At 40.5% G+C, this 12,142-nt stretch overlaps 1 protein-coding gene across 17 annotated transcripts in view; it reads right to left on the bottom strand.

Annotated features, from left to right (window-relative positions):
* Positions 1-12,142, bottom strand: part of Nsd1 (nuclear receptor binding SET domain protein 1) — a 116,939-nt gene that overhangs the window by 90,073 nt on the left and 14,724 nt on the right. For all 17 annotated transcript variants that reach the window (XM_031358596.1, XM_031358605.1, XM_031358594.1 and 14 more), the window contains one exon: positions 3,398-3,533. In XM_031358596.1, the coding sequence (XP_031214456.1) occupies positions 3,398-3,533 (136 nt within the window). The remainder of the gene's footprint in view (positions 1-3,397; positions 3,534-12,142) is intronic.

Genomic DNA, 12,142 nt, shown 5'->3' with positions numbered 1-12,142 from the left:
GCTACCCCATGGTCTGTGGATCTATGCATGAGAATGTATGAACACACACAGCACCTGTCACGGGCTACTAGACAACAGCAAAAGCAAAACAAGATGAGTAATAAGGACACCGAGGATAAACAAAGTCGTTACTACGAATATGCAGTAAGGGTTTTTAAAGCACAACTGATTACAGCTTATCATAATGAACTTCAACGACAAGTCTCTGCTCTAAGTTCCTTAGCAATAAATGTCTGCCATCTGAAGTGTAAGATGAAACACCCACCCATCTCCAAGGGGCTTTGGTCATGGTGTTCTATCACAGTAATAAAAACACTCTAAGACAAGAGAACAGAGGCAGACAGCCATGTGAGTTAGACTACATCGCATGTTCCAGATGAGCAAGGGCTATATAGTAAGATGTAGTTCATTATTTAAAGAGAGGCACACCTTTAACCCCAGCACTCAGAAGGAAGAAACAGGTACATTTGTGAGTTCAAGGCCAGCCTGGCCTACAAAGTGAGGACAGCCAGGGCTTGTCACACAGAAAAGCCTGTCTAGAAAAACCATTTAAAAACAAAAACAAAACACAGGTAGAGTAACAGAAAAAATCACCTCTAGTGCTGGTGAGGCGGCTTAGCCATTAGAGTACGTGCACTCTTACGGAGGACCCGAGCGTTGATTCCAGCACAGGGTAGCTAAAAACCAGCCATGACACCAGTGCCCAGAGAGCCAGTGCCCCTCTCTGGACTCCACAGGCACTGGGTATGGATGTGGTATACAGGCAGGCAGAACACATAAAATTGAAATAAAAATAAATCCTTTAAGCAAAACAAACACACAAACAAACAAAAACCTCTACAGGCCACAGAGATGGCTCAGCAGTTAAGAGCATTGGCTATTCCTCAGGAAACCAAAGTTCAAATCCCCAGCACCACACAGCAGTTAAAGACTGTCTCAAAAAATGAAAAAAAACTCAAACTATAAAATCAACTTCAGCAATCTCATTTTTCTTTCCTTTTTTTCTTTTTGGTTGTTTTTGGGGACATTATAATTTTGCAATAGAAGCAAGATGGTCACTAGTTGGAAGCCAAGCTGGTCTACATAGCAGTTTCCAGACCTAGACTGGATACCCTAGTCTTCAAAAAAATAAAAATAGGCATCTGAGTTTGACTCCTAACATCTAAGCCTTACAACTGCCTGCAACTGCAGCTCACCGGGCTTCAAAGCCACTGGCCCATGAGAGCACTTGCACTCAGGGCACACTCTCAATCTGACCCACACATAACAGATAATTACAAATTATTAAAATGAATTATATAGGGGTTGTAGAGATGGCTCAATGGTTAAGAGCACTGACTGCTCTTCCAGAGGTCCTGAGTTCAGATCCCAGGTGGTGGCTCACAATGATCTGCAACGGGATCCAATCCCTCTTCTGGTGTGCCTGAAGACAGCTACAGTGTGCTCATGTACATAAAATAAATAAATAGATCTTAAAAAAATTAATAAATGAATTTTAAAAAAAAATAAGTACATCAAATTTTAGACTTCAGTTTTCAAAGTATCCTAGATCCAAATGTGACAAACTAAGAAAAACAAACAATAATCAAAAAAAAAAAAAAGTTCCAAATCAAGATTTGTCTTTTTTAGGTAAGAAAATTTTACATACCCCATATTGGCCTCAAACTCACTGTGTAGACAAGGATGACCTAAAAATCCTTGATTCTCCAGATTCCAAGCCCTCAAGTCAGAGGTTCTCAACATGTGGGTCACAACCCCTTTAGGAGTCAAATGACCCATTCACAAAGATCACCTAAGACCATTGGAAAATACTGGTATTGACATTGCAATTTGTAATAATAGGAAATTGCAGTTAAGAAACAGCAACGAAATTAATGTTATGGTTGGGTCACAAGATGAGGAACTGTATTAATGGGTCACAGCATTAGAAAGGTTGAGAACCTATGCTCTAAGTGTTGGTATAGTAGGGATGTACTGCCTCAGCCAGAAAGATTTCAAAATGAGTTATTTTAGCCTTTAAGATATCAAGCACTTGCTGGGCAGTGGTGGTGCACACCTTTAATTCCAGCACTTGGGAGGCAGAGGCAGGCGGATTTCTGAGTTCGAGGCCAGCCTGGTCTACAGAGTGAGTTCCAGGACAGCCAGGGCTATACAGAGAAACCCTGTCTCAAAAAAAAAGAAAGAAAAAGAAAAGAAAAAAAATATCATGCACTTGATGGCTAAAACATATAAATACATAAAAAACTGATTCTGGGCAATGTAAACTTTTTTCCAAACTTTTGTAACCTCTTTATTTACTATATGTGCATACGTAATACAACATACATGTAGAGGTCAGACAGCAGCTTATGAACCAACTCAGGTCTTCAGGCTTATACTTCAAACACTTTGAGCCATTTCTCTGGCTAAAGATAATGTAAATTATTTTTTTCTTTTGCAATAATACTTATTTATTTTTTATGTATGAGTGATCAGTCTTCCCACACACCCTGAAGAGGGCATCAGAATCCATTGCAGATGGCTGTGAGCCACCATACGGTTGCTAGGAATTGAACTGAGGATGTCTGAGAGAGCAGACAGTATTCTTAACCACTAAGCAAACCTCTCCAGCCTCGACCATGTAAATTCTTAATTAAATAGTCTAAGGTCAATAGATGAACCTCAGTTTGTAAAGTGCCTACCTACAATACACAAAGTCCCAGGCTAGATGATAGCAGCATATAAACTGGGTGCACACACCACATCCCAGCACACAGGACATGCAGAAAGATCAGATTGTCAAGACAGTTCAAGGCCAGCCTAAGAAACATAAAACCTCATTTCCAAAAAATGGGGATCAGGGTGTGTGACGGGGGACTGGGGACATACATTAATTGGTAGAACTAAATTTCCATTTTTATTTTCCATTGTATACATACAAATAACTGAGATTTTTGTTTTGTGTTGTTTTCTAAGACAGGGTTTCTTTGTGTAACAGTAGTGGCTGTCCTAGAACTCACTCTGTAGATCAAGCTGGCTTCGAACTCAGAGATCCACTTGCCTCTGTCCCCCAAGAGCTGGGATCAAAGGTATGCAACCACCATGGCCCTGAGATCTTGAAATTTAAAACAGTCTCATTATGTAGCTGTCCTCGAATCCGTGATTCTTCTGACTCCATCTTTCCAACCATAATATTCCAGGCAAGTACTAACAGGTTAACTACTTTTCAACCTCAGAGGAAGACAGATTTCAAAAACAAAACAAAAACAACTAAAAAGATGAAAGGTGTTAATTCCTAAAAATTTCCAAGAAAACAATGTATTACTGCTAAGTAACAAAAATCCTGATTTACGCTACAAACAGATATAAGCTCACGATTCCACATTGTATTTTACAACAAATAACTATAAGTAATTACCTTTCATTTTTGAGTGCGTATTAATCAATGGATCAGAACAAATTCTGCAGGGCCACCATGGACGTCTCTTGAATTTTGCCCAAATGAGATCTCCAACTTCATATTTCAGTGGTGTAGACTTTTTCTTCGGTTGACACTTTTTAGACAAAACATGGGGAATCAGTAAGAATAAAAAACCTTCAGAGCATTATCCTCCAGTTAGAATTCTGAAAAGCAATGCCTAGAAACACAAAATGAAAATGAAGCCAGGCCAGCAGGATGGCTCAGTGGGGAAAAGCACCTCCCACCAGGCTGACAACCTGAGACTCATATTGTACAGAGAACAAACTCCCATGTTACCCTCTAGTCCCCACACTACCACAGTACTCACAACCACAATAAATGTTTTCAAAATTTATTTAGTTATTTATTATGTATATACAGCATTCTGCCTGCATGTATGCCTGCAGCCCAAGAAGAGGGCACCAGATCTCATTATAGATGATTTATAAGCCACCATGTAGTTGCTGGGTATGGAACTCAGGACCTCTGGAAAAGTAGCCAGTGCTTTTAACCTCTGAGCCATCTCTCCAGCCCCACAATACATGTCTTAAAGTTTAACAAAAGAAAAAAATAAGCCGGGCGGTGGTGGCACACGCCTTTAATCCCGCACTTGGGAGGCAGAGGCAGGTGGATTTCTGAGTTCGAGACCAGCCTGGTCTACACAGTGAGTGCCAGGACAACCAGGGCCACCACCGCCTGGCTAGAATAATTTTGAATTTGTTTTACAGTCATTAATGGTCATTATGAAAACAAAACCCTAAAGTTACACAGGATATGGTGGTACAAGCCTGTAACTTTAGTACTTGGGAGGTAGAGGCAAGAGGAGATCACTAGTTCAAGGCTAGCCTGCTCTACACAGCAAGCTCCAGATAGCCAGATCTACATAGTGAGATACCCTGTCTCAAACAGAACAAAATCAAATTCTAGAAGTACAGGTCATACTCTACTCATGCCAATATACCCCACCTAAATTTTTCCGATAATAAACAAGGAAGATATACAATGAACAACTCTGAACGAGATTCAAACAGACTACAATATAAATATAAATGAAGCTCTTAAGAATTGTTCTACTCAGGCTGAATCTTTTCTCCAAAAAATAATATGCCTGATTGATATGGTATCTAACTGGCTCCATTCAGCTCCAAAGTCCATGTCTCTAAGTAGCACAAATTCCTGTCTTCAGAGGAGGAAACTTGTGTTTCACAGGCCTGAGCCTTCAATCCTGCATACACAAAAAAAAGGTGCAAATATACTAAAGGTATTTTGCAGAGGCCAAACTATCTAAACTAAAGGACTAAGGACTGTTTAATCCAAGTGGATACAAACCAGTATCATTTCACCCAAAGGGCCATGTCTTCAAAGGTGCTTAGAGAGTTCCTCCAGATTAAATTTTCCTTCCTAAATGGCTGAAACTATCCACTTGGCACTCAAATGGTCATAAAGAGTACAAGGAGTGAATTCATTGAAATAATCCAAGTAATGATAAATAATGAATTATTTATTTAAAAGCTATCTTTCAACCTAAAGACTGCTCTCACTGGGGGCTGGAGAGAAAGATTAATTAAGCATGTACACTCTTCCAGAGGACTGTGGTTTCACTGCCAACACACACACACACACACACACATACACACACAAAAAGATGGCCACAACCATCTATAATTCTAGTTCCAGAGGATTCAAGGACCTCTTCTGAACCCTACTGCCACCAAACATGCACTGGTACACAGACAGGCATATAGGTAAAACACCCACATACATTTAAAAAAAGGCTTTCACATGAAGCATGTGAATAGGATGATTTAGGGTGCTTCAAAACACTCATGTTTGTAAATTAAGTTCAACTGAAAATATTACAGCGTTCATTTTCATAGAGTCACTAAGGAATTAAATAGAAAATATAGAACTTCCCTTTTAAAAAAGCCCTCAGGAAGCCGGGCAGTGGTGGCACACGCCTTTAATCCCAGCACTTGGGAGACAGAGGCAGGTTGATTTCTGAGTTCGAGGCCAGCCTGGTCTACATAGTGAGTTCCAGGACAGCCAGGGCTACACAGAGAAACCCTGTCTCGAAAAACCAAAAAAAAAAAAAAAAAAAAAAAAAAAAAAAAAAAAGCCCTCAGGAGCTATTTTGCCAATCAATTCAGAAAGCCTTTCTTTTTTTTTTAATTAATAACCATATGACCCAGTAACTATACTCATAGATATATTTAAGAGTAATGGATACAAAGCCAAGGCCTGGGGGTATAGTTTAGTGGTAGAATACTTGCCTGGCATCAACACCAGGCAACACACACACACACACACACACACACACACACACACACAAATTTATATACATGTTCACAGACTAATTTGCCACAGTCAAAAAAGTATTAAAAAACAGTCAGATGTCCATTACCTGAGGAATGGAAATATAAAATGTAATTTATAAATGCAATGGAATACAGTTAGTATATGTAGATAGATTTAGGGTCTAGATCTGCTAAAAAATCTATTTAAGGGGAGCAGGGCACTGTCGTACAATCTATAATCCTAGCATTTAAGAAGCTGAGGAAAGCTTGAAGTCAGAGTGGACTACAGAGTGCCACCTCCAGAGGATCCAAGGAGGTCTTGAAGGGCCTCCCTGGACACCCAACACACATATACACACACTCACACAATATACATAAAGAATTAAAATAAAGTCCTTTTTTTTTAAAAAGGGGAGTATGTATGTGTGTGTGTGTGTGTGTCTGTGTGTGTGTGTGTGTGAGAGAGAGAGAGAGAGAGAGAGAGAGAGAGAGAGGAAGAGAGAGAGAGAGAGAGAGGAGTCATAGTGAATAAAGCTGTTTGCTGCCAAGCAGGGTAACCTGAGTTTGTTACAAGATGACCCTCTAATCTCCATGTGTGCCAGGGCACAGGTGTACCCTCAACTTGCCACACTCAAATAAATGTAATAAAAAATTTAAAAATTTTAGAAAGCATGGTCTAAAAGCCAGTGGTTCATATGTGTAATCCCAACACATAGAAGGCATAGGCAAGAACACAACTAGACTAGTTTGATAGGCTATCAGGACTACACATTAAGACTTGCAGGGGAGGGATGGGCTGGGTATGTAGCTCAATAATGAGCCTATGCCTAATTCATACAGGGCCCTGGGTTTTATCCCCATCACCAAATAACAGGAATGTATTCTGAGGACCGGCACAAAATAGGCAATGCTAGATAATCTTTAGCTTAGGATAATAAACTGGTAAAACTCTTGAAATTCACAAAAGGTTCATCATGATCCAAATAACCAATATTTAACTTCAAGTCAAAAATAAAATTTTTCGCCAGGGGATGGTAGCATACATCTTTAATCCCAGCACTTAGGAGGCAGAGGCAGGCGGATTTCTGAGTTTGAGGCCAGCCTGGTCTACAGAGTGAGTTCCAGGACAGCCAGGGCTATACAGACAAACCCTGTCTCGAAAAAACAAAACAAAACAAAAAAATAATAAAATAAAATAAAAATTTTCAGGGGCTGGTGAAATGGCTCAGCACCAGGTAAGAGCACCAAGTGCTCTTCCAAAGATCCTGAGTTCAAATCCCAGCAACGACATGGTGGCTCACAACCAACCATCCGTAATGAGATATGATGCCCTCTTTTTGTGTGTCTGAAGACAGCTCCAGTGTACTTATTTATAATAATAAATCAATCTTTGGGCTGACCTGAGCAAGTGGGGTTGACTGGAGCGAGCAGAGGTCCTAAAAGTCAATTCCCAACAACCAGATGAAGGCTCACAACTATCTGTACAGCTACAGTGTGTACTCATATACATGAAATAAATAAATAAATCTTAAAGAAATAAAACAAAATAAAAATTTTCTTAGGTAGTCCATTTGACCACTTCAGGTCTTACTGACTGACCTCTCCCAGGCCTCTAGAGACGTTCTAGGGCTGTTCTAAATCTTTTCTGCCTCAACAGAAAGAATGCAACAAGAGGACATGATTCACAACAAGAATGTGTTCTTTGTTCTCTAGTGGTTGGCTGCCTGAGATCACAGCAGTTTATGATAACTTTGAATTCAAACTTACCACATAGCCAAGGATGACCTTCACCTCACAATCCTCCTAGCTCTACATTCAAGTATTGGGACTAGAGAAGTGTATCGTCACACCTGCTTATGCAGTGCTGGGGATAACGCCCAGGGCTTGGTGAAAACCAGGCAAGTACTCTACAACAGAGCTTTATCCCTAAGCCATTTATTTCTGAGGGAATTCTTTTATGAGCCTAACTAAGGTAAATCTGTAAAAGATTACTTTCATTCATGTATTTAACATTTACCAGGCCAGTCTAGGCCTTGAGCTATAAATACAGTTGAGAAATAATTTCTCTCTCTCTCTCTCAAAAAAAAAAAACCAAGTCATAGACCAGTAAGATGGGTCAGCTGGTAAAGGTGAGAAGCCTGATAAATGCACCTTGATCCCAGAACTCATTTGGTGAAATAAGAAAACTAATTCTCACAAGTTGTCCTCCCATCTAAATATGAGTACAATGACATAAACACATTCACACACTAAGTTAATTTTTAAAATTTAAAGACTGGAGAAATGGCTCAGGAGTTAAGAGCACTACTACTCTTCCCAAGGACCCAGGTTTGATTCCCAGCACCTACCCAGTAGCTCGGAATCATCAGTAACCCGTTACAGGCTATCTAATGCCCTCTTTTCTGGCCTCTGTAAGCACACTCAAAGCACAGACATAATTGTTTGTTTGTTTTTAAATTAAGTTGAAGGCTAAATGGTGGTGGTATACACATTGAATCCCGGCACCTGGGAGGTAGAGGCAGGCAGATTTCTGAGTTCCAGAACAGCCTGGTCCACACAGAGAAATCCTGACTCAAAAAATAGATAGACAGACATAACTATTTTGAATTCAAACTTTGAAAATGTTCCCCAACTATCATATCTGGCTAAACATTGTCAGAAATCACTCCGTCTTCAAACCTGCAACACTTTAATAAAAACCCACTCACGTTTCCGAGGTTTCAGAACAAAGCTCCTAAGGAGTTAAAACTAGGGTGGAGGCTATGGCTCAATGGTAGGATCCTTGTCTAGGATGTCAAATCCCTGGGTTCAGCCTCCAGCAATGCATAAACCATGGCACATATCTAAAATCCCAACTCTTAAAAGGCAGAGGCAGGAGGACCAGGAGTTAAAGGACACCCTGGGCTAGGGTAAGAAATTATCTCAAAAAATAAAAATAAAATAAAATAAAAAAGGGTTCTGAGGGCAAGAAAATGACTCAGATGTACTTGCAAAAGATCTGGATTCAGGTCCCAGCACCCATATGGCTGATCACTAACATCTGTAACTACAGTTCTAGGGTATTCAGCAGCCTCTTCTGGCCTTTTTGAATATTAGGCATCCATGTGGTACACACACGTAGATAAGAAACAAGATCTTGTCTCACCAGGTAGAGTGGTCCACCCGCCACCCTGGAAAGCCAGCACTTTAGAGGCTGAAGCCAAGAGGACTGTTTGGACTTCAATGCTGGCCTGGGTTAATAGCAAGGATCTATCTTAAAATAAAAAATGATAAAATAAAAAACACATAAATAGGCCCTACATCAAACAGGGGGAAGGAGGGGTGCAGGGAGATAACATTATTAGTAAAATGTCTTGTCTATCATCCTGAAGCAGACTTCAATCAAGGCACCTCATAAACTGGGCATGGTCATACACACGCCTTAATCCCAGCACTCCTTAGGCCTGAGATACATGACATCCTAGCTCAAAAATAAATAAATACAAATTTATCCTCAATGGCAAATACAGCTTATAATTGAAAATAGATCTGAACGTGCCAACCATCTTAAGATAAAAATTGGGAGCTGCAAAGATGGCTCAATGGCTAAGAATGCTTGCTATCCTTGCAAAAGACCCAAGTTCAATTCCCAGGACCATAGGAGGGCTCTGGGGGTATCCATTCCCCTTTTCTGGCCTCCTCAGGAACGAGGGACATACACAATACTCATGCAGGCAGACAGGCAGACAAAACAGTTATACAGATAAAATAAAAATACTCTTTAAAAAAAAAAAATATGCCGGGTGGTGGTGCGCGCCTTTAATCCCAGCACTTGGGAGGCAGAGGCAGGGGGATTTCTGAGTTCGAGGCCAGCCTGGTCTACAGAGTGAGTTCCAGGACAGCCAGGGCTACTCAGAGAAACCCTGTCTCAAAAAAACAAAACAAACAAACAAACAAACATATAAATATTTATATCCTTCATAAAAAGGACTTAAGTTTAAAAAGTTTAAAAGGTCCAGGAATATAGCTCATAAATACAGGGTTTTAGCAACACATTCAAGGCCCTGGTTTTGATCCTCAGCATTCAAAACAAAACACAAACAAAAAGAAGTAAGAAAGTAAAACCAGGATATTCATAAGGGCCAGCAAAGTAAAGTACCTGTCAGGTAAGTTTGGCAATGTGAGTTCATTCCCTCGAACGCTGGTAGGAGTACCAAATCCCAAAACTTGTCCCATGACCTCTGTCCATATCACACGTATGAAGACAAATAATTTCAATTTTGTTCAAAAGGCTAATATAAGCCACAAATGATAGCTCATGTCATCTTAGTGACTTAGAAGGCTGAGGCAGGAGAGTCGTTAAGTTCAGTGGCTGCCTAGCTTAGGGAAGATTCAGCTCCAAGAAGCCTCTCTGATTTTACCTTACCCATTCTAAGATTAAGCACTTGTTAAAATATTAGCACCTACTACAAATTCAAAAACCCATCTGCTGACCAAACATTATTATGCTCTAACTTAAAGGGGCAATTCAAGTGCTTGTATATATAGCAGCAACTCTGACCTGGCAATGGTCAATGTCCTGGGTTTAATCTCTGGTATCACTCGAACCAAAAAAAAAAAAAAAAATCCTTACTATTTCTTTAAAAAAAAAAATGTACTTGCTGGGCATGGAGCACATACCATTAATTCCAGCAGAGGCAGAGGTAGAGGCTGGAGGATCTTGGTGAGTTAGAGGCTGGCCTGGTCTACAAAGAGAGTTCCAAGAAAGCCAATGCTACTTGGAGAAACCATGTCTCACGGGAAAAGAGTTCTTGTGTGGGTTAGTCTTCAGTGGGAGCAGGCTGACTCTTTGGCTGGCTTTTGGAGCCCTATCCCCCTACGGGGTTGCCTCGTCCAGCCTTAAACACGCAGAGATGCCTAGTCTTACTACAGACTGCCCTTTTCTCAAGGAACGGGGAAGGAATGGATGAGGCTGAGGGTGGAGGGGAGCAGAGTGGGGAAACTGCCGTCTGGACAAGAGAACAATACATTTAAAAACTGTCTTAAAGGCCGGGCAGTGGTGGTGCACACCTTTAATCCCAGCACTTGGGAGGCAGAGGCAGGCGGATTTCTGAGTTCGAGGCCAGCCTGGTCTACACAGTGAGTTCCAGGACAGCCAAGGTTACACAGAGAAACCCTGTCTCGAAAAAAATAAGAAAAAAGAAAAAAGAAAAAAAAGTCTTAAAAAGAGTACTTTTTGCTAGTTATTATTATTGTTGCTAGATTTGCTTTTATTTATATATTTTGTGTACTTTTTATGTGTAAAAATATGAATGTTCTACCCTTTCACCACGTGGGGTCCTGAGACTGAACTCTCATAATCAGGTTTAATTAGCAGCAAGGTCTTTTAACCTACTCAGCTATCTAGTCAGCCAATTTTAGTATTGTTCTTTTTAAGATTTTCACAACATCTAAGTGTATATGTGTGTGTATGTATGTATGTATGTATAAGAGAGAATGAATGAATGAGTGAGTGAATGAATTAATGAGAATGCATATGAGTGTAGATGCCTGAGGAGGTTAGATCTTCATGAAGCTGGAGTTCATGATAGAGCTGAGAGTTATCTGATATGGTTGCTGAAAATGAAACACAGGGAAGAGTGGTGCACATTGTAACTGCTTAGCCATCTCCCTAGCTCTTTTGGTTAGTTTTCTGACATAAGGTCTCCTGTGGATAGCCCACAGTGCCCTGGACCTCACCATCTGGAACAGATCTAGCCTCACACTCAAGGTCCTCCAGTCACATGCTGCTGGCTTGCTTTCTGAGACAAGATCTCACTATTAAGTCCAGGCTATCTTCAAATTCTCAATCCTCCTCCTTCAGCCTCCTGAGGACTATAATTACAGGCTTGTGTTGTAATACCCAGAATATGTTATCCTTAGATACATACATGTTTATCATACAATGGTATACATACAAGACCAATTATTGCAGAACTTATTGCATTAGCAAAATACCGAAAGCAAACTTAATGTTTATCAACAATGACTAGTTATTAACTGTGGTTCATCCAAACAATGATGCATAAAAATGAAGCAATTTGGGGCTCAAAAGATGGCCCAACAGTAGAGAGCACTTCATGTTCTCCCCAAGAACCAGTTCCCAGCACCCACGTGACAGCTCACACTGGCCTGTATTTCTAGTTTCAGAGAAAATCTAACACCTTCTTCTGTCCTCTGCACACATATGGTATCCATATCTACCAGGCAAACATTCATATGCCACAAATAAAAAAGTGGTTAAAGCCGAGCAGTGGTGGCGCACACCTTTAATCCCAGCACTTGGGAGGCAGAAGCAGGCAAATTTCTGAGTTCGAGGCCAGCCTGGTCTACACAGTGAGTTCCATGACAGCCAAGGCTATACAGAGAAACCCTGTCTCGACAAACCAGG

Source organism: Mastomys coucha, unplaced genomic scaffold, assembly GCF_008632895.1.
Source record: "Mastomys coucha isolate ucsf_1 unplaced genomic scaffold, UCSF_Mcou_1 pScaffold7, whole genome shotgun sequence".
NCBI classification, from domain to species: domain Eukaryota; kingdom Metazoa; phylum Chordata; class Mammalia; order Rodentia; family Muridae; genus Mastomys; species Mastomys coucha.
The sequence above is the reverse complement of the archived record's forward strand: the minus strand, read 5'-3'. Positions and strand labels throughout refer to the sequence as shown.